Source organism: Lutra lutra, chromosome 3 (genome assembly GCF_902655055.1).
Source record: "Lutra lutra chromosome 3, mLutLut1.2, whole genome shotgun sequence".
NCBI lineage: Eukaryota > Metazoa > Chordata > Mammalia > Carnivora > Mustelidae > Lutra > Lutra lutra.
In genome coordinates, this window is record NC_062280.1 from 67162613 (window position 1) to 67186719 (window position 24107).

General features: G+C 36.4%; 1 protein-coding gene across 6 annotated transcripts in view; it reads left to right on the forward strand.

Moving 5' to 3' along the window:
* UBR3 (ubiquitin protein ligase E3 component n-recognin 3) overlaps window positions 1-24107 on the forward strand; it is a 241949-nt gene that overhangs the window by 33489 nt on the left and 184353 nt on the right. For all 6 annotated transcript variants that reach the window (XM_047722104.1, XM_047722105.1, XM_047722108.1 and 3 more), the window contains exons 4-6: window positions 5898-6041; window positions 6564-6613; window positions 20140-20206. In XM_047722104.1, coding sequence (XP_047578060.1) covers window positions 5898-6041; window positions 6564-6613; window positions 20140-20206 — 261 coding nt within the window. The remainder of the gene's footprint in view (window positions 1-5897; window positions 6042-6563; window positions 6614-20139; window positions 20207-24107) is intronic.

Consider the following 24107-nt stretch of genomic DNA (forward strand, 5'->3'; position numbering starts at 1 on the left):
TTTTATCTTATGGATGAAGAAACTGAATCCCAGAAAAATTAAATGACCAGTTCAAGGCCTCAGAAGTAACTTATTTTGGAATTAGCACTAGAATCCAGGTCTCCTCTAAGTTTTGGCGTGACATATTCATAATCTTATTCCACCTTCCCTTCCCCAAACAGTAACAAAAACTACTTCTGTGTCTTTATTTTTGGTATTCTGTATTTTTGGGTTGTGTATGGCATAGGATTTTATAATAATGTAGAATTTAAGTTACAAAACTTGGAATTGTTGAGTATGTTTGTATATGATATACTGTTATATAAAATGCTTTAGTTTAAAACTCTTCAGGTTAGCTCAGCTTTATAGTACAACAAATACTTTAAATAGCATTATTTTTGCTGGTTCCTGAACAACATATTTTGAAAATTGAAGTTTGTGTTTTCTTTAGAGTGGTGAAATTTTCATGTGAATTGTGAACTGTATGTTATTCAAAGATAGTCTTATCTGACATTTATTTTTTTCAGCAGATACTTATTAAACACCTACTATGTACTTGGTTTGGGGCTAGGTACTAGAGTTTGGGGTATGGAATGCAAGTAGTAAAGCAGGTAATCCTGTCCCTGCCTTTATAAAGCTTAAGGTCTATGAGTGAGATGGTATTAATACAACTCCCAAACCAAAAAAATTGTGTAATTTATAAACGTGTAGTAAATGATATGAAAGGGTAGGGCAAGTGTTTGTAAAAGGGAGACTTGATTTCACTGATGGGGAAGATGGGGGAAAGCTTCACTGAGGAAGTGATATTTAAAGTAAAACCTAATAGTTGAGAGCAAGTCATTTAGCTAGAGGGTGAGGGAAATTAGGTGGTAATGGGATGGGGTTGTATTCAAGGTAGAGGACATCCGCTTTTGACTGTTGGGCTAGCCTGTCTGTCATAAACAACATAAAACTGGAACAGTGTGAAGCAGCTGTTATTAGGCATTGGACAGAAGGTGACTCAAGACTGTAAATCTTTTTTTTTTTTTTTTTTAAGATTTTATTTATTTATTTGACAGATCACAAGCAGGCAGAGAGGCAGGCAGAGAGAGAGGAGGAAGCAGGCTCCCCGCCGAGCAGAGAGCCCGATGCGGGGCTCGATCCCAGGACTCCGAGATCATGACCTGAGCCGAAGGCAGCGGCTTAACCCACTGAGCCACCCAGGCGCCCCAAGACTGTAAATCTTTGAGAGAAAAGCAACGCATGAGATGAACCCCACGATTGCTATGAATCTCTGTCTAGGGATACCTTCCTGACTGCAGAGCAGTGAGCTGGCATTGAAGCAGTGTGGTGGCCCACCTGAGCTAAGGAGATAGAGATCACAGTTTAGGACATCTGAAACAGTTGGAACCTGGCATCTTTGGGGTACAATACCAAGAGGTAGTGGGGCAGGTGATGGGGGACCCCTGAAAATGCTTTCAGGGGTCTGAGGTTCTGAGGTGCACATGTACAAGATAAGACTGCCTCAGGCTTATTAGAGAGTGACTGCTGTATGGTTAAGAGCAGAGCAGAGATAGAAGCGGTAAAGTACTTTCAAAGACATTGGAGTGTCAGCCCAACCAGACTGGAGAGAACTTGTTAATACCACAGGCATCTAGTTGAGACACAGTTTAGAGATTATTCCTGTCAATTTAGAGGGCCTTTTGAGAACCTTAGGCTTTCTACAGACCTGCCCTTATTTTATTTATTTATTTTTATTTTTTTTTTATTTTTAGAGCGTGGGAGATAGAGAATAAGGCAGGCGGGAAGGGCAGAGGGAGAGAGAGAGAGAGAGAGAGACAGAATCCCAAGCAGACTCCATGCCCAGTGTGGAGCCCGACATGGGGCTCACTCCCACACCCTGAGATTATGACCTGAGCTGAAATCAGGAGGGGATGCCTAACCACCTAACCAACTGAGCCACCCAGGTGCCCCTACAGACATACCCTTTATAAACCTTCACTAAACCTTTGTGAGTTTTTTGGTGATCAGGCGATATTGATTGAATGGTCTTCTAGAATTAAAATTAGTACTCGTCAAAGGAAGATAATAGAATCCAGAATCTTCTATAATGTGTCATTAGAATGTCCAGCATACAATACAAACTACTAAACATGCAGGAAAATAAGAAATTATGCCTTATAACAAAGAAATAGGGCTGTGAATAGAAATTGACGTTGAAATGGACCAGATGTTGGATTTAGCAGATAAAGATATTAAGGCAACTATTATAGGGGCACATGGGTGGCTCAGTTGGTTAAACATCTGACTCTTGATTTTTGGCTCAGGTCACAATCTCAGCGTTGTAAGATTGATCTCCATGTGGGGCTCTGTGCTGGGCATGGAGCCTGCTTAAGATTCTCTTTCTCCCTCTCCCTCTGTCCACCCCCTACTCTCTCCCTCTCTTAAAAAAATAAAATAATTTTAAAAAGCAGCTATTATAAATATGTTCAAGAAATTAAAGGAAGATCTGTTCAAATAATTAAAAGTAAATATGATGTTAATGAGTAAAGAGATAAAGAATCTTAGCAAAGAGGGGTGCCTGCGTGGCTCAGTAGGTTAAGCCTCTGCCTTCGGCTCAGGTCATGATCTCAGGGTCCTGGGATCAAGCCCCAAATCAGGCTCTCTGCTCAGCAGGTAGTCTGTTTCCCCCTCTCTCTCTGCCTTCTGCTTTGCCTACTTGTGATCTCTCTCTCTGTGTCAAATAAATAAATAAAATCTTAAAAAAAAAATCTTAGCAAAGAAATAAAAACACTAAAAAATATAAATAAATAAAATAAAAAAATAAAGAAATTCTAGAACTGAAAGTTAGCATTGAGTGCAGTAATTAAATTGAAAAAAATTTACTGGATGGGCTTAGCAGCAGATTGGAGAGGGTAGAAGAAAGACTTAATGAATTTGAAGACAGATTAATAGATTATTCAGTCTGGGGGCACCTGGGTGGCTCAGTTGATTAAGTGTCTGCCTTCAGCTCAGGTCATGATCCCAGAGTCCTGGGTTTGAGCCCTGCACTGGGAGAGGTCCCTGCTCAGCCCGGAGTGTGCTTCTCCTGCTGCCCCTTACCCTGCTTGTGCTCTCTGTCTCTCTCTCAAATAAGGAAAATCTTTAAAAAAATAGATTATTCAGTCTTGAGAACAGAGAGAAAATGTAACAGAGTCTTAGGGACCCGTTAGAATCAGGTGATTTAAAGTGCCTGTAATTGGAATCCCAGGAGGACATGAGAGTATGAATGTGGCAGAAAGGAAACATCTGAAAAAATCATGACTAAAATTCCCCAAATTGGATGAAAAACATTGACTTATAGATACAAGATGCTTAGTGAGCCTCAAGCGGGATAAATATAAAGAATATCAGTCATACCTAGACACTTACTAGATTCTATGTTGAAATACTTATGGGTGAGAATGAGCTTACTTTTTTAAAAAGGGACTAAAAAATGGTGTAGTGTTGAAATGAAATGAATGTAGAGAGATAGTGGCACAAATAAGGTTACCACATTAGGGCTAGATCCAGGGCAGTCATGAACCATGTGATATTTTATATCTTATCCTGAGTGTATTGGGAAGTCATGGAAATATTTTAAGAGTGGCATGATCAGATATGTGTTTTAAAAAGATGACTTGTGATTTTGCCAAAAATAGATTGGAAGGGGCAGAAATAGAAAAACTCAACTGCAGCTTAGGATGAAGATGATGGTAGTTTGTATTTCAATTTTGGTGAAAGCTGGAGAAAGATCAAGTTATAGCTGGTGCTCTGTTATTTCTTCAAACCTTATTTAGGAACTCAACTGTTGTGGAAGAAAGCAGCAAGTTGTTCTTAATCATTGTAAGAATGTATACCTTAGGAATGATTTATGGTAATTGTCTTGTTTCTACAATTCCTTTATAATTATTTCTTGAAGTAAACAACACAACAGAAATCCTTGGCTGACTTTTAGTGATGGAAATCACATTAAATTTTGGTTTAGAAGTTTAAAATTTATAGGCTACTGTACTTGTAATTACTGCTTGTTTATTCACTGGCTAGCCATGTTTTTAAGCCTCTGTTTCTTTACCCCCCCCCCCCCCCTTTTTAAGATTTTATTTATGTGAGAGAGAGAGAGCCAGAAAGAGCATGAGCAGGGGAAGGGGGAGGGGCAGAAGGAGAAGCAGGCTACCTGCGATCAGGGAGCCCATACAGGGCTTGATCCCAGGACTGTGGGATCATGACCTGAGCCGAAGGGAGATGCTTAACTGACTGAGCCACTGAGGTGCCCCTCCATTTCTTTAAAAAATGTTAATTACAGGGGTGCCTGGGTGGCTCAGTCAGTTAAGCGTCTGACTCTTGATTTTGGCTCAGGTTATGATCTCAGGGTCATGAGATTGAGCCTTGTGTTGGGTTCTGTGCTGGGTTTGGAGCCTGGTTAAGATTCTTTCCTTCCCTCTGCCCCTACCCCTCCTCTAAAAAAAAATGGTTATTATACATTCATTTTTCTCAGCCTTGTTGTGAGGGTAATGAAATATATTTTGTCGTTAAAAAAGTATTATAAATTTCATCTATCATGATTGAGATAAATACATGGCTTTTATTATTCAGGAGACATTTAGTAATTTCTTATATAGGATGCATAGAAGGTCTTTATTCTTTATAAACCGTGTGTAATTTTTTTTTTTTAAAACTAAGTGTAACTGTTTTTGGTATTGGACATGAAGGATGGATATATTCCTGACTGTTTAACGAGCGCTAGAGTGTTGTTGTTTTTTTTTTTTAAACCAGCCCAGAAAGACATATTTAAAAAACAAACTGTTCTATTGCAATTACTAGGCTAGCAAAGGGAGGAAATACAGAAAAGCTCAACAAATATTAAAGAAGTTCACTTATATATTTTTATAATTGGAGAGCTTAAGATTTTAATTTAAGATACATAATTTGCCTAGGAGGTATCAAATGCCATGGTAATTTGGCTTTCAGACAGAATAATTTTTTACTTTTAGAGAATTCTCAAAAGAAATAGTAAAATTTCTTTTACTATCATTCTATTCTTTTTTTTTTTTTTTTTAAGATTTTATGTATTTATTTGACAGAGATCACAAGTAGGCAGAGAGGCAGGCAGAGAGAGGGGAAGGGAAGCAGGCTCCCCCCTGAGCAGAAAGCCCGATGCGGGGCTCGATTCCAGGATCCTGGGATCATGACCTGAGCCGAACGCAGAGGCTTTAACCCACTGAGCCACCAGGCACCCCTATTCTCTATAAATATGTTAAAAAAATACAAAAATTGGCAATAATTAATAAACTGCTATGTTAAAGTGAAAGTTCTAGGATTATGTAATTCTAGAACCTAAGCTTTTCAATATTTTTTTTAGAACAAGTTTTTACTACTATTTCTATAGAAATTATATTTAATTCTTTAAATATGATGGACAGTTTGATAAAGTGGGAATTAGGAGTAATCTCAGTTATAATATTTGAAAATTCTACTCAGGCATTATTTTATCCAGGAAGCTTTTCCTAAGTATTTTGCTTTGGATCTAGCTGCACAGTATTATGAGATCAGATTGTCAAACCACATGGTGGAAGTCTGCTATACAGTTGTCACTTACCATACTATTTACCTTTTTCTACCATGATTTTTCAAGTTTCTTGAAGGCAGGAAATAATATACCCTTGTTAATCTTTGCACCTCCTGTGACTTGCAGGTAATCTCTGGCATATTTTAGATATTCAGTTACGTAGTAGATTTTATTATTCATTATAAACATGCTCTGCAATATTGTGTGAAGCAGTTTTATATTCATTCTAGGGTTCTCCTGCCATTACAATATTTAGCTATTTTATATATGTTATGTATTAATTGCTGAGGTTGCTTTATTTATATTTTGAATAGAATATTTTTTCTGATTTTAAGTTTGTTTTAAATATTAGGTCTTGGAGAAAACGCTTGTGCAAAGAAAAGTCATGAAAAGTACCTTATAGCTTTGAAGAGCTCTGGACTTACATATCCTGAGGATAAGCTTGTATATGGTATACAGGAGCCATCAGCTGGCACTAGCACTCTGGCAGTTCAAGGTTTGTCTGTTTAATTGGAACAGTGATAACTTTTCTGTATTGAAACAAAAAGGCCCTCAAACTTGACTAATTATTAGAGAAATTTAAATATGTCATTCTCTTTAAGGAAAGTAGTAAAAATGTAGAAGCAAGAAAGAATATATTGGCATTTTTCTTAAATGGAATTTGGTTAGCTTATTAAGGTTCTGTTTCTAACTCATGAAAAGCATTGCTATTAAACAATAGCTCAAAACTTTTGTATCTCAATATTTTAATAAACCATGGTTTAAAACTAAAAAGAAAGAGATCCTTCTGAAACACCATTTATGATGATTAAATCTGGATATTCACTAGAGATTTTCTTTGAAGTATAAATCTGTTAGACCCGAATTTATTAAAGATAAATGTTGAACCTCTACCAAGATATCTATTAGAATGAGTTATCTTAAGGTAATAAAACTTGGCTTTTTGTTTATGTCTCAATATAATTTTAAAGTAATGCAATATGTAACAATTATGAAGGAAACTTTTTCTTCTCCAAAGGTTTTGCAGGTGCAACAGGAACATTGGGACAACTAGATTCTTCAGATGAGGTGAGATTTAAAACTTATTGAAAATAGAATTTAAAGTTATAGAACTATACAGAATTGTGGATATTATCTAGCTTAAATTCCTCATTTTGTAGACACAGAAGCCTAGAGTGGAATAAGTTAGCCAAGATTATAGTTATTAGATTTTTACTTCTTTATAATTTATCTCTTTCTTCACAGTTTAGAAATGGGAGATAGAAAGAGATAGAGATCTTTCCTTAGGCAGATATCCCTAAATTGATCCAAACTGTCAAATATATAAGGAAATTGTTTTAAGAAATTTAGCTAAGTCTGCAACAATATATTAAAAGAATATAAAAGGCAACTGCTTTTCCAATTTCCTAAGTTACACCTTATATGTTATACCTTATTTTAAAAAGTAGTGTACTCGGAAATAATTGTCAGTTTGAAATTTAACTTTTATAGTATTTATTAGCCAAATAATAGTGTTTTTTAAATATTTCTGATAAATCCTTTATAGCATTCCTATATTTTATTAGCATACAATTTATAAGGGAGGATTTTTTTTTTTTTTTACATCTGTGTATAATCTTGATGCTTATGAAGTATAGATTTCTTTTTTTGGTCAAATTTAATGATTAAAAATTAAAAAAAACCAAATTGTATTATATTTAAATATACTTTTTTAATGTAACCTTTTCTTTGAAAAACCATTTTAATTTGATACTATCACATGAAGTAAGCAAGATATCCTCTTTTGGAAAATATGATTTTTATTATTGATGTCTCATAATTGATTTAATGCCTTATCATTTAAACTTCCTAGTAGTATTTTTCCCCCCTCTAAAAAAGCTCCCACAAAATGCAGCATTTTCTGGAGTCTCTTATTGGACACACAGTTTTAAAGAGTTTTCAACAAATTGGAGAGGAAGTTTCATATGCTGTTTACAAGTTTGACTCTGGAATTAGAGTACCTGGGTTTGAAACTGGCTCCTGTACCAATTAGTAGTGTGAATTTGGGCAAGTGTCTTAACTTCTCCATGCCTAAATTTCCTCTTCTGCAAAATGGAAGTAATAAAAATATTATTGCCTGGGGTTATTGTGAGGATTGAATGAGTTCATATATGAAAGCGCTTAGAGCTTAGTGCCTGGCATATTGTAAGCACTAAATATGTGTCTGTAAAATAAAATAAAATCTTTTAAAAAATTTAATTTTTAAAAATCATTTAAAAATACTGTAAATGGTTAGCTAAAACTTTTGCTTTTTTTTTTTTTTTAATTTGACAGAGATCACAAGTAGGCAGAGAGGCAGGCAGAGAGAGAGAGGAGGAAGCAGGCTCCCCGCTGAGCCGAGAGCCCGATGCGGGGCTCGATTCCAGGATCCTGGGATCATGACCTGAGCTGAAGGCAGAGGCTTTAGCCCACTGAGCCACCCAGGCACCCAACTTTTGCTTTTTTTAACTTCAAAGAGTTACAAACAATTTTGCTATAATGACAAATGGGAAAAAAATTACTGGTAGTTAAAACAGATTTCCAAAAAAATCAAATAGACTTTAAAAAATACATGTAAACATTATTCATTTGAACTAAAATAGTATTAATTCCATTTTGAAGCTAGGGGAGGGGAGTGATGGAGGTAAGAATACTAATTCTTCATATGTCAAAGAAAGAGATAAGAAGGGATTAGATAATAGGCATGTAGTTTTGCTTTATTTTTTAAAGATTTATTTATTTATTTTAGAGTGCACGTGTGTGAATTGGGGGGGTGGGGAAAGGCAGAGTATCCTCAAGCAGACTCCCCACTGAGGGTGAAGCCCAACATGAGGCTTTGATCCCAGGACCCTGAGATCATGAGTTGAGCCGAAATCAAGAGCTGTACACTTAATGTACACCAGAGCCACCTGGGTGCCCCTAGACATTTTTTTAAAAGAAGATTTTGCTTAATATATTTTGAGAGAGAAAGAGCGAGAGATAGAACATGGGAGGGGCAGAAGGGAGAGAGACAGAGTCTCAAGCAGACTCCACACCAACCACTGAGCCTGACTTGGAACTTGAGCTCGCAACTGTGACATCATGACCTGAGCTGAAATCAAGAGTCGAATGCTTAACCGACTTGAGCCACCCAGGCACCGCTAGACATGTGGTTTTTAGTAACTTATTCTGCTTTATTATTTCTTTTTTTTAAGAGAGAGAGAGCAAGTGAGCTGAGGGGATGTGGGCAGAGGGAGAGGGAGAAAGAATCTTACTCAGACCCCACACCCAGTGCAGAGCCCAACGCAGGACTTGATCTCATGATGCCAAGATCATGACCTGAGCCAAAGTCAAGAGTGGGTGGCTTTACTGACTGAGCCATCTAGGCACCTCTATTCTGCTTTCTTTAAGGGCTTTTTGTGGAGAAGCAGAATGGCCTGTCGAGAAGATGAGATCTGGGAAGACTTTAGAAATTGTATATAAGTTGGTACATGAGCACATTTTTGTTTAAAGCCAGCCAACAGGAAAGGAGCCTGTATCTATCATCAGTAGTAACTGTAGAAAATTATTTCATAATGAAATGGTTTAGCGATGTTACAGGACATTTTTTAAGATAATCTAAACATCTAGATATGATCTAGAACAATAAAAGTCTATAGTTAATGTTTGTTTATATGGTAGGTTAGAACCTTCATACTGTTTTAGCATACCTGGCATTATGGATCTAATAAGAATTTTACTTTATTTTCATGAATTGAACTGATTTCTGGGTATATAGAAAGCTGATATTCAACATAGATACTTTTTTCTCTGTCTAGGAAAGAACTAACAGTCATTTTTGTCTTGGCCTAAACTCTCTGAATTCCCTTTTAAGTTGCCATGGATTTTATGGTAGGGTGCCAGAAGGAAATCCTTTTTTTTTAAAGAAAATGATATTTATTTATTTATTTATGTAGAGTGTGAGCTGGGGGGAGGGGACAGAGGGAGTGGGAGAGAGAATCTCAAGCAGACTTCATGCTGAGTGCAGAGCCTGATGTGGGTTCGGTCTCATGACCCTGAGGTCATGACCTGAGCCAAAACTAAGAGTTGGACACTCAACTGACTGAACCACTCAGGCATTCCTAGCTGGAAATCCTTTTGTGTTTGTTGGAGAGAGAAGTAATTTCTGGATGGATATCAGAGGATTTGAAATATGGCTTTTCTTTCTTTATTACCTTTGCTTCTAATCTGCCCTTATATCTTTTCTTCTGTTCTGTCTGTTCATTCCCCTGGGATTCTTTGTTTCAGCAACTTTTGTGTATAATGTTTTATATAATAATTTGTTCCTTAATTATGATTATGCCTCAGTGTGACTATCATCTAAAAAACCGGATGGTGACAAGTTCAAAATATTCATTTCATCTATCCTCAAAATACATCATTTTTTGAGAGCAGCAGAGAATTATTGTTAGAACATGTGATATATATTTAACTTATATATTTAAAAGTAGTTTAGGCTCTGATTTTTAAATCATTTTATAATTAAAATTTTAATTTATTTAAAAGTACTTTTTTATAGTTTATATATTTATTATATTTTCTAGTTGGGATAAAAATGGGGTCATTTGGGCATTTGAAAACTTGAGAATTTGAAGTAGAGTTGTTTAGCTAGAAGTGGATTGAAGAGATATCTATTTTATTTTTTTAAGATTTTACTTATTTGAGAGAGAGCAAGAGAGAGAGAGAGAGAGATCATGAGTTGGGGGGTGCGGAGGAAAAGGGAGAAGCAGGCTCCTCACTGAGCTGGGGGCTCAACATATGGCTTGACATGGGGCTTGCTCCCAGGGCACCTCAGGTGAAGGCAGATGCTTAACTGATTGAACCACCCAAGTACCCCTACTTTAGTTTTTCTTTAAGAGAAGCTTGAGCTTTAAAGTTGGGCAGACCTCAGTTTGAATTTTGTCTCATAATATCACTTTTGTTTTTTGCCAGTCATTTAACTTCTGAACATCCATTTTCTCTTGGAAAAGTGATGAGAATTCTGTTAGGATTAAATCCGATAACATAAAGTACCTATCATAGATAAGACACAGATTAGACTCTAGATAAATGTTTTTGTCCTAGTACTTTATGTGAGGAGTGATTCAAGTATTTGAATTTTTAGCTATTGTGGGTCATATTATACACATTTTTACTCATCTTTCCAGAGGAAATAATTTACTAAAACGTGTTTTAAAACAATGAAGTTGATTAAAAAAAAGATTTTATTTATTTATTTAGATTTTATTCATTTATTTGTCAGAGAGAGAGGGAGAGAGAGCGAGCACAGGCAGACAGAATGGCAGGCAGAGGCAGAGGGAGAAGCAGGCTCCCTGCCGAGCAAGGAGCCCGATGTGGGACTCGATCCCAGGACGCTGGGATCATGACCTGAGCCGAAGGCAGCCGCTTAACCAACTGAGCCACCCAGGCGTCCCAATTTTATTTATTTATTTGACAGAGATCACAAGTAGGCAGAGAGGCAGGCAGAGAGAGGAGGAAGCAGGCTCCCTGCTGAGCAGAGAGCCTGATGCGGGGCTCATTCTCCATCCCAGGACCCTGGATCATGACCTGAGCCAAAGGCAGAGGCTTTAACCCACTGAGTCACTAGGTGCCCCAGTGAAGTTCATTTTTAAAAATTTTATTGAAATATTACCTAAGTAATGCACAAATAGATTGTAGTTGTTTTGCCAAACAGTTCAAATTAAATAAAAGTCCCCTCTCTACCCTTCCTAATGCCAGCTCTTCTTTGGGTAACTACAGTTAATAGTTTGGATGTCTTTGACAGATCCTCTTCTATGGAGTTTAATAACTGTGTGTTTATAGAAATGCATTGTGTGTGTGTGTGTGTTTGTGAATAAATAAAAAATATTATGCCAGTTTGTGTCCTTTCATTTACTCCATAATGTACTGTGCATAATTCATCTTTGTCAGTATTCTTTTCTTTTCCTTTTTCTATGTAGTATTCTGAAATATGAATTAACTACAGCTTATCCAATCATGTCCTTAATTTGCATTTTTTAATGACAAGATACAGTGCTTACATTTCTTTTCGTGCAGGTGTGCAAATAGTTTTCTAAGATGTGGAATTGCTAGGTCACAAAGTATGCATATCTTAAATTTTAATAGATTCATTTCTTTCTGATTATAAAATCACACATATTTAAAATGAAAAGTATGGAAAAGTATAAAAATAAGACCATTAACTATGGCCAGTCCTAAAGGGTTTTTAGTGATAAAGGGAGGAAATTTTCTATTTTAAGATTGTGATCATTTTTTTTGTGTTTTTTTTTTTTTTAAGATTTTTATTTATTTGGGATGCCTAGGTGGTTTAGTCAATTAAGCAGCTGCCTTTGGCTCAGGTCATGATCCAAGCATCCTGGGATCGAGTCCCACATCAGGCTCCTTGCTCCGCAGGGAGCCTGCTTCTCCCTCTGCCTCTGCCTGCCACTCTGCCTGCCTGTACTCTCTCTATCTCTCTGATAAATAAATAAAATCTTAAAAAAAAGATTTTTATTTAAAAATTATTTAAAAATTCTTTAAAAAAAAGATTTTTATTTATTTTATTTGTCAGAGCACACATGTAAGCGAACGGCAGGCAGAGGAAGAAGCAGGCTCCCTGCTGAGCAAGGAGCCTGATGCAGGACTCGATATGATCAAAATTTTTTATACAAACATATACTCATTAATGTTTTATTGATGTGTAAACCACAAGGTCGTTGCCTTTTTTTTTTTTTTTTTAAAGATTTTACTTATTTATTTGAGATAGCGCTTGCAGTGGCACAAGCCAGGGGTGGTGGGCAGAGGGAAAGAGGGCGAGGGAGAGGCAGGCTCTCCACTGAGCAGGGACACTGACTGTGGGGTCAATCCCAGGACTCTGGGATCATGACCTGAGCTGAAGGCAGATGCCTAATGGACTGAGCCATCTAGGTACCTTTGCTTTTGGTTCTGAACACATTTTCAAATCTTGAGTTAGTAATAGAAGAATCATATAATACAACAAAAACAAAAATGAGAATCAGGAGGAGGCAATTTGAAGGTTATAAAAATTACTAATGCTAGGGCAAAACGAGACCTTAAAGTTCATTTTGCCTAACTTATAGATGAAGAAGCTGAATTCCATGGAAATAACAGGTTCGCTCAAGCTAGTGAATTTCATTTACTAGTTTTTGGTAGAGTTGGAAGTGGACACTATCAAGTCTCCTATCTAGTTGTCTTCTATCTAGTTGGTTTAAAGTTCTTTCTGTGAAGTGGATAAATGGTTCTTTTATTACTATTGCAGTACAACACATTTGTCCTAAACTTTGTGGCCTAAAATTACCCTTTTTTTTTTTTCCCTTACAATTTTATGACTCAGGAATTTGGGACCCGCAGCTGGGCATTTCTCATTAGGGTTCCCTCATGAAGTTCTAGTTAGTTGTTGGCTGCCACTGTAGTCCTCTAAGTCTCAGCTGAAGTGGAGATTTAAGGTGGCTTACTGACAGGACAGGTTGTTGATTGCTTACAGTCTGCAAGGAGCTCAGCTGGCTTTTGACCAGAGTGCCTACAGGTGGCTTCTCCAGAGTGGAGGTCTCAAGTTGTTACATATTTACTGGCTTCTCCCAGATTTGAGCTGCTGGAGAAAGGAGGCTGGACAGCCTTTTCTGAGCTAGCCTTGGAAGTTACATAGTGTCACTAACAAACTGCATTTTATTATTTGGCAGTTGTCAAGGTGGGCCCAGATTCAGTAGGAGGGGACATAGATCCCACCTCTAGAAGGAGGAGTGTCAAAGAATTTGTAAACATGTTTCAAAACTTCTAAGATATGACTGCCATTATTTTTCCTGAATTCACTTGCTATCCAAAATAATGAATAGTCATTATAGCTAACTAACATACCAACAGTTGATTATAGATTTTTCATCTACTCAATGCTTTTTTTTTTTTTAAAGATTTTATTTATTTATTTGACAGACAGAGATCACAAGTAGGCAGAGAAGCAGGCAGAGAGAGAGGAAGGGAAGCAGGCTTCCTGCTGAGCAGAGAGCCCGACGCGGGGCTCGATTCCAGGACTCTGGGATCATGACCTGGGCCGAAGGCAGAGGCTTTAACCCACTGAGCCACCCAGGTGCCCCTACTCAATGCTTTTTTGTTGTTGGGAAAACTGTCACGTGACAGTGAAATAATGCTGTAAGCAGAAATGGCTGTTGTAGGGTTTTAATTAAAATTATAGAGTTTTCTTTTTTTTTTTTAAAGATTTTATTTATTTGACAGACAAAGATCACAAGTAGGCAGAGAGGCAGGCAGAGAGAGAGGAGGAAGCAGGCTCCCCGCTGAGCAGAGAGCCCGATGTGGGGCTCGATCCCAGGACCCTGAGATCATGACCTGAGCCGAAGGCAGAGGCTTAATGCACTGAGCCACCCAGGTGCCCCAAATTATAGAGTTTTCTTTAAGTCTGGTAGTTACTATTGTAGATCAAGAAAATGAAAGTTTACATTTAAGATTGTAAGATATATATTTTTAAAGTTGATCTTTACCTTTGTGAACTCCTTTTAACTCTGTAAAGGAGAAAGCTGATGCAGGAATGAGATAAAAAGAGTATGACAGAAGAGTACCCAGATACACATGTTCCTGAACAAATAACCTATTTATGCCATTTAAAATACATAAGGCTTTTAAAGCTATATTGATTTTTTTTTCTGCAACTATAGGCACAAATGGAATGTTTGCTTTTTAGTATTTATATTTGAAATTTAATGAAGACCTGGATATGGTTAAAGCTTAGAGTTTCTGTATCCTTACCCTACAGGGCCACGGGATTATTGAGCAGACTCTTTTCATGATTTCATTCTTGTAATTTAACATTGATATAAAAACAGGATGAGAAGAGGGCAGTGACATCTTCATTACTACTGTAGAGAAATGATTGTAACAATTAAAAAATGTAAGAATTTAGAATTGGAGAGACCCTAGAGGTAATCTGCTCTTATACCTTTGTTTTAAAAATGAACAGATTTGAAACTATTAACAGCAGCAAGATTTCTATTTGTAAAGAGTTTTATTGAATGAGGGTACATATTGCAGTCTACTTAATTTTATTCATACAAGTTGGGTCAGAAATTTGTCCCTGCTGTCCCTAGAACATTATGTACTCAGCAGGGCTATTTATATACCTGACATTCTTCATACTACTACTTCTTATTCTTTTTTTGTATAGCTCCTATGAAATAGGAGTAGAAAATGTTGTTTGTGTTATATGGAACTGAAGAGAAAACAAGCACATTTGACTTTATAAAGTATTTTTAAATTTACATTTATATTTTTTGTTTAGATTTATTTTAACATCAGATAATTCAGTTCAAAAGAAGATTATAGTATTATATGTACATAGGTCTAATTAGAGTTTGTCAGAGAAAATAGGATCTTTTAAATCAAGATAATTTTTTAAGATTATATTCACTGTCGCCATTATCATAGCAATGTCCATATGTGTGCAATGACCAGATCATTAATTTCTGTGACATTGATGTACTTAGCTATTAGTACAGATGAAGGCATTTAAGACACTTTTCCCTCTGTGAGACTGTAAAATTATGAATGTCCATTGTGCAAAAATTAAAAAGTAGAAAAAAGCATAAAAAGGAAACATGGTAAATATTTTCAGCTGTACCATCCAGAGATAACCATGATTTATTAATTTTGCTTGTTTACTTCTAGTCTTTTTTTTTCTTGCATAATTTTAGGTAATTGAGAAATACTTAAAGTAAGTTACTATGTAAATATGCTTTGAATCTCTTGCCTTTATTCAAGACAGAATCAAGATGAGCAGTTAAAACTCTTTTGTCAAAATGTGGCAAAAGCAGGATTATTGAAATTGAAAGACAGAGTTGCTTTTCATAAATTAATAGGTAAAAGAAAAAAATTATTTAGTTTTATTTTGGAGGTAGAAGGTTTAATTCTAATCATAAATTACATTAATGGTTATGAGGTAGAGAATCATAGAAACTTTAGGCAGGAGCTTAGAAATGTCTAGTGAATTGCTTTTCCAGTGCAGGAATTGATTTTACAACATTCCTGACAGTTGGTAAGCCTTTTCATAAACACTTGCAATGATAAGGAGTTTACTTAGTTTCTGAGGCAACTTGTTCTTTTGTTTGATAGCTTTAATTATTATAAGGATGTTCTTCTCAGTACTGTGCTAAATATTGTAATTTTCACACATTCTTATTTTTTTCCTTTAGAAGTATTTTTATTTTTATTTATTTATTTATTTTTAAGATTTTATTTATTTATTTGACAGACAGAGATCACAAGTAGGCAGAGAGGCAGGCAGAGAGAGAGGAGGAAGCAGTCTCCCTGCTGAGCGGAGAGCCCGATGCGGGGCTTGATCCCAGGACCCGGGGATCATGACCTGAGCCGAAGGCAGAGGCTTTAACCCACTGAGCCACCCAGGCGCCCCTATTTTTATTTTTTTAAAGATTTATTTACTTACTTGAGAGAGCAAGCGAGCTGGAGTGCACATGTATGCCATTGGGAGCACAGCAGGGAGGGGCGGAGGAGAGGGAAAAGCAGACTCCCTGCAGGGAGCCCTATGCAGGGCTGATCTCAGGACCCTGAGATTGTGACCTACGCCAAAGGCAGATGCTTAACTGACTGAGCCACCCAGTTGTCCCTGAAAAGTTTTTGTTTTTACTTCCATAAGACACCTCCTTAAATATTTAGCTTTAGTGATTTAATATTTTCTGCTGTACATGCCTTTTTCATCTATTCACTCCCTTTTCAGTGTGTGATTTGACTCAATAGACAGGCATGGGCTCTCTTTCGATAAGCATACTGTTAGTTAAAGTCCATTTTTTTTTTTTTTTTTTTTTTGTAGGCCTTTTAGCGTTTATGCTAGATGTTGGCAGGAACCCAGTGGTCAAAAATGAAATGCCTAGGTTTTGACCCTCCCATCCCTCCAACACTGAATAGTTGACAAGCTAGAGGTCCCTGCTTTGTACTTGTAAAGTTGATCGAAAGTAAACAATCTCAGATTATAGTGGCTTACATAAGTCTGTATTTCATTTTATTGTTCTAGTCTTCAAGATCTTTGGATTTTATTTTTATAACCTGATATGTTAAATATTCCTTTTATCCTTGTATATTCTGTATTAACAGCCTTTGAGTATTAAATTAACCATCTGTGAATTTACCAATTTCTTTTTATGGAGGTCGTATTTTTTTCATCTGCTTAGTAAATTCATAAAATAAGAAAGGTTAATTTGGTTGTAAATTTTACAGGCTAGGAGTTTGAATGGGTTTTTGGGATCTTATCTCATTTTGGACGTTATATATATTTTGTGCCTGAAACACATGTGGTAAGGTGTCACTTCCCTGCCCAGGTATTATTTAAGATTTCAAAAGTGTTTTTCTGGGCTGCACAAATGCTCTCTGGATAGAGGTTGTACTTGATTTATTTCCTTCCTTGTCCATTGAACTATGATTTTTTCCCAGGGTTCTTTCTCTGCTGCTTCTTCATGGATAAATAGGGAAGAACTAAAACTTACTATCATGGATTTGGGGTTGGGTGTGGCATTGTGGTTATGATAACTGTATTTTCATCTTCTTTAATCCTGAAATTCCCACTTCTGGGAGTTCTTCCGGTTGTTAGAAGTATTGTTTTTTCTCAAGACAAAATGTAGGACTTGTAATAGATAGCATAGTAATCAGTTATCTTGAGCAGATCGTCACAGGATTGGAAATCAGAACCATATTTAAAATTTATTTATTAACTTAAAACTATAATCCATATTCATTGTTGAATAAATAGAAAGTAAATGTTAACAAAATTATAAAATTATATATTACTCTATTATTTAGAGGTTGCTAATTGTAGACATCTGTATTCTAACAGATTTTATATGTAGTATTTTTTTTTTAAGATTTTATTTATTTTATTTGACAGACAGAGATTACAAGTAGGCAGAGAGGCAGGCAGAGAGAGAGAGGAGGAAGCAGGCTCCCTGCTGAACAGAGAGTCTGATGCGGGGCTTGATCCCAGGACCCTGGGATCATGACCTGAGCCGAAGGCAGAGGCTTTAACCCGCTGAGCCACCCAGGTGCCCCTATGTAGTATATTTTAATAGTTTAATGGTTTCATCCTATACATGCTACTCTATAACCTGCTTTTCTCACTAATGACAGTTTTGAACTTCATAAGGAATATATTTTAACAGGTTTTATATGTGTATGTTATCAGTACTTAAATGTTTCATACTCTTTATGCTATTCTATATAGCATGCCTTTTTAATTTTTAATAATGGTTTTTGAAGAAATATCTGATCACAATGAAAATAGAGCTCTAGCATTGTTTTCCTTAGAGTACAGGTATGCTCTGATTTATTTACCTAATCACCTGCTGTTGGAAGCCAAAGTTTCTTTTGTTTTGCGTTACAGGTAACATTATGATAAATAGTTATTCATCTAGTCCTTATTCACTTGTCTGTTTCTTTAGGATAAATTCCTATAACTAAAACTTCCGTTGCAATGATAAATATACCTAACGGCTTTTGACATGTGTGTTGACAAATGGCCATTCAGAAAAATTGCAAGAGTATGCGTTTTTCCCTCCCTTCCTTTAATCTCCTTTCCTAGCTGTATTTGATAATCTACCATGATGTGAAACCCAACTTACTGGTCTGTTTCCAGACTTCATTGTTGTGGTTTTGTTCATACTGTCTTTTCTTGGAATGGCTTTCCTCTCCTTTGCTTGGTTAATTTTACTTGTTTTTTAGACTGTAAGGTTGGGAAATTTATAGAACTTTGTTATGCCATGACCATTGCTTGATCAAGGATGCTCTTTTTATAGGGAGTTTGTATTTGAAATTATGAAGTAATCCTAGCCTGGGTTATAGATTTTTTTTCCCCCAAATTTGTCTTTTCTCTGAGGATTGGGAGAACAGTTTTACAAATGGCTGATAGCTAGATCTCACACTTTAGAACCCTCTGGACCCTGTGTCATGATTTTATATTCTTGTGTCTTATTTTTGTCTCTTAAGCCTCCAAATGTCATTTTCGCAAGTTACTCCAAGAGAAAGTGAAGGTGGTAGAAGAGGAGGAGAGTGTAGTTTGTCAGTACTGCTGCCAGGTGGTAGGTGGTTAGAGAGTACTGGCAAAGGTGGGGATTCATACAGAGGGCATACGGAAGTGCTGGGTAAATGCTAATTGACAGAGCTAAATGGTGTCTTTGGAAAATCGAACCCCTGAGGATGGATGCTAGGTTTGTCAGAAACCTGAAGTTAAGGCTGTGTGTAGGCCGAGAAAGCCATACTAGTTGATAAAACAGCAGCATGAAGCCAAGACTACTTTTCTGCTTTGGAGATTTGGTGGGCTGTAATTGAGAAAGTACCTGGGAATTTGTACCACAGTTCTAACTGCCACCACCAGCACAACACCATTGTTAGTACAGCAAACTACCACATGTCTTTATAAGATCATTTGGCTCATATATGTTGGAAAATAGGAAAAAGATGTCAGTATTACATGGATGTTTGGGATTCCTATGCAGTCTTTCCTAGTTCAGGAGAACTAGGATAATGGGGTGTAGAATCCTATCCTTCCGCTGGAGGGGAAAAAACGTGAATTCTGCTGCGAAGGAACCTTTTCAGCAACATTTAAAGAAATTAAGAAATGAGCACTTGCATCCAGGGCTCCCTCCCCAGGAGGCACACTTCTAGCTTCACATTGGTTGCAGAAGAGGCAGGCTGTTGCTTCCTCTGCTCCTTTTCCCTCTGTGCTTTCTTAGCTGGCTAGGTTCCCGTTCTGTTGTTGTGATGCTGTGCTAACATCCCCTGAGACAGCCTCAAACCACTGCAAGATGTTGGTGTGGGCATCCAAATGATATCCCCAGAGACGGATTATTTTTTTTGTTACTTCTCTGGTTACAAACTTGAATAGGTTGTGAGTGGTCTGCCCACCTTTTTTTCTCCATAGGCTTTGTTATTTTTCATGTGAGTTTTTTTCAGGAATGAATATATCACATATAAGCAGAAATGCCTGTATTTCCTTCTTGGATCTTTTCCCCTAAGTATCTTAAATTTTTTTTTTTTTTAACTGTCAAGTTTAGCTTTTACTGTCCTATATTTATTTTTCAGAATTTGATTTTTTGAACTCATTTTTTCTCTCAGATCCTTCAAAGCCTTTTCTCTATTCATTGTTTTAGCCCTCTTCCCTTGCTCTCTTTTCTTCCTATGCTAATCTGCTTCCCTCCTCCTCTTTATATTCTTTGTGCATTTGATGTTACATTTATAAGGTTAGGAAAGTTTTTTTTAATAGGAAATTTTTTATTTTGACATTTTCGGGTTTTATAAGACTTTCATTAAAAGCACAGATTTAATTTAAGAGCTCTTGTATTTTAATACTAAGGATTTTCATTATATATTATGCTAATTTTAAAATAAAATTTATTACGGTATATACATAAAAGTGAAATGTGGTGATTAATACTATGTAAGCATGCCTGTGTTACATGTTTAATGTAATTTATAAGCATATTTCTACTTTATGTGAAATGTATACATTCATGAATAGGACTGTATATGATGCTAATTTTGTTTTCCTCCAGGAGGATCAGGATGGGAGTCAAGGTCTGGGCAAGAGAAAGAGGGTCAAACTAAGCAGTAGCACCAAAGGTATTTATATTTAATTTTTTACTTGTGTAAAAAGCTAAAAATGAAAAACAAGAAACAGACTTTTTACTACAGACACAAACTGATAGTTAACAGAGGGGAGGTAGGTGGGAAGATGGGTTAAACAGGTGATGGGGGATTAAGGAGTGCGATTGTTGTGATGAGTACCAGGTGGTGTATGGAAGTTTTGAATCACTCTGTTGTATACCTGAAACTAATGTGACACTGTATGTTAATTAACTGGAATTTAAATAAAAACTTAAAAAAAAAAAGCTAAAAATGTTTAATCATTAAGAACACTTGGTGGGCTAGCCATTTTGAAGGGAGAGTTATGTTCTTACATTTGTCTAATGATGGAGAAAGTATTGTTAGGGGGGTGATTGTGGGGGAACTCAAAAGCAAATGAAACCCTTACTATTGGAATTTTGTTTATTTATTTTTTTTCATAAGATGTGCATTATTATATTTGAGCCATTAAAAAAGTGAATCTTTTCACTGATTCTTTGATTTGGATCCAGTGTTTTTGGTATAAAGTTTAGATTGAGTTACGTCTTTTTATAATCTGGGGTATGTAGTTTCTACAGAGAAAAAACATAAGTATGGGAGAGATGGTGAGAGAGAGAGGTGGGAGGTGGGAGAGAATAAAAATGAGTGGCACTTTTTTAAGGGTTCAGTAAGGGCTCAATATGTTTGCTCAGAGGAGGAAGTAGGTATGTCTGTAGTAAGGGACTAGATTAGTGATAATAATGAGTAATATTTATTGATCTTTTTGTACATGCTAGACACAGTGCCAGGTATTTCACATAAGTTGGTTCATTTAATTCTTAAAGTCACCATACAATACAGTAATTATTATTATTATTATTATTGTTATTGCTGTTATTACTATTTTATGAATGAGGAAATGGAGGCATGTTAGAGATCACAACTAATGAAAAATAGATCCTTAATTCAAATACCAGAGCCTAAGCTGTTAAATCACTGTTTTCTTGACCCTTACTAAAAATTTTTCTAGAGTACTTGTTACTCGTTGACAGCCTATGCTCTGGATTTTTGCCATGGATTTCCAGATCTTAACATGGTCTATATCCTGGGATAGTATGGTCTGTCTGTTAGAGAGTCTCCAGAGGTTGAATTATCATTTTGATGAGAAGAAGATAATTATTATTTCTGGTGCTGAGTGTATCTCTTGGAATATTTACAGCTGCTTGGAAAAGTGGAACAAGCAGGCAGTTTCAGTTGAGGCTCATTTTGCAAGTCTGTTCAGAGTTAGTTATGCTGCTGCATTTAACTTGGGGCTCCTAGTGTTGGGGACTACTCAAGATCCTTCTAGCCAGACTAAGAAGACAGTAAACAGATTAACAGGAGAAAATAAAATTTAATGGTGTACGTATGGGGAATTCACACGGATGTGGAAATTCCCAAAACAGGCAAAATAAAGTATATAGGTGATTCTGAACTAGGGAGAAATGGGTAAGGGTCTGGAACTTCAAAGGGAAGACATGCAAATCACATAAAAATGGGAAAGAGTAAATATTTGATAAATAAATATTTGCTGGGCCTCTTAGAAACAATGGGACACAGGTCTTGCTAGGTTCTTTCCTGTCTACCATACTTAGTTTATATCATAATGTAGTTATCTATGGTGATAGCTCTCTTTCTGGAGCAGGTCCTCTATCTGAATTCTTTTTAGGTTATTGATGGGGAAGGCAAAGAGGTTTTCCTGAATCTGCTGGATTTTGATTGCTTTCGTTTGATATAGTTGACACACAAAGTTACATTAGTTTCAAGTATACAACTTAGTGATTTGACAAGTTTCTACGTTATGATATGTTCACAAGTGTAGGTAGCTACCATCTGTCCTGTAACATCACTATTGCAGGATCACTAACTGTATTCCTTATGGTCTGCTTTTTATTCCTATGACTTACTGATTCCATAATTGCAGGCTGGTATCTCCCTCTCTCCTTCACTCTTTTTTGGTTATCTCCCCACCTGTTCTGTTCTGGCAACCATCAGTTTGTGCTGTGTATTGATAGGTCTGATTCTGCTCTGCGTGTGTGTGTGTATGTGTGTATACACACATATATATATATATATATATTTTTTTTTTTAAGATTTTATTTATTTATTTGACAGAGAGATCACAAGCAGGCAGAGAGGCAGGCAGAGAGAGAGGAGGAAGCAGGCTCCCTGCTGAGCAGAGAGCCCGATGCGGGGCTCGATCCCAGGACTCTGAGATCATGACCCGAGCCGAAGGCAACGGCTTAACCCACTGAGCCACCCAGGCGCCCCATACACATATATATTTACATATATATATTTATATATATATATTTTAGATTTCGCTTATGAGTGGAATGATATGGTATTTGTCTTTCTCAGTTTGACTTATTTCACTTAGCATAATATCCTCCTCTAGGTCCATCATGTTGTCTCATGACAATCCCATCCTTTATTATGGGTGCCTAATGTTCCATTGTGTATATATACCACATTTTCCTTATCCATTTGTCTGTTGATGGAAACTTCCATATCTTGGCCATTGTAAATAACGCTGCAGTAAACATAGGGGAGCATATATCTTTTCAAATTAGTGTTTTGGTTTTCTTCGTTTAAATACCCAGTAGCGGAATTACTGGATTACATGGTATTTCTGTGTTTATTTTTTTGGGGAACCTCCTCATCTTCATACCAAAGGAGTCCATCCTGGGGTGGCCTGCCCTTGGCTCAACCCTAGCCAAGGGCATGAAATTTGATCTGTGGTCCAGGATGCACATGTGTACACATGTTCCCCTTCTTCCTTGCCTAGCAGGGAAATTGTGATGCCTGAAGGAAGTTAGAACTCATATGGTGACCTGGCCTTTGACTTACCAGAGTTGTCTGTGTGTTTACCTGAGTCCTTGACATACATCTGAGTTGAAGTGGACTCTTAGGTACATACTTGAGTTTCAGTTTTAGGGATGTCTAAAAAAAAAAAAAATACTTGATATGGTGTGAGAGATCATTGTTTTCCTACAGTCTGGTCAAATGTTGGGTGAAGATACTTTCTATGGAGACTTAAAATTGAAGCTTATTTTAGTCCTGATTTTTTTTTCATATTTGAGATTAGATTATCTTCTCTTCTTTCCTCCATTGCTGAGAAGTGCTACAGAGATTTAAGACTTGATCAGTTACCATTTTTGCTTTAAGTATGTGCTTGGAAGAAATGGCTTTTTGAATTAGTAGAACCTCTGTTTTCAAAAAGTGGTAGTTGTTTTTGAAGATAACAGAAGTCCAAGAATTGGTTTAGTTTTTGTAAGAATTTGGTTCAATGGTTTGAAAGTGAGCTGAAAATAAAAGATAGTAATAGGCAAGAGGTTGAGGCACTGTGCCACATTCACTGTCTCGTCTCTAAACCTAAATTTTAAGGATGAAGAAACTGAGGCCTATAGGGCTTCAGCTAACATGGCTGAGATTATTGAGCTCCTGAGTTATGGATCCTGGACTCTGCTGTCTAATGAAAATCTTTATGTTACTCATGCATTTGTACCACATACTGATTGCTCTAAAATGTCTTTTTACAGTTTGGCTTAAGGTAGTTTAGGCATTCTAAAAATCATGACAATTTAAATCCAGATTTTAAAGACAAATATGTCGTTATACATAACTAATGGAAGCATTCTAACCACATCTCCATAGCATAACACAAAGCACATCACTCATGTTTTAAATATCTTGGGGAAAATGACATCACTTATTTTAAGAACAATGACAGTGAAGATACTGTGGTTTTTTTTCTTTGGCGATGATAAAATGGAATCGTACATAATTGCAGTTATTTTTATTTTAGTAGAAGTTATAGCTTTTCTGGTTCATTTGGATTATTTATTTTAAAAAGTGAATACCTTTTTCCATATATATA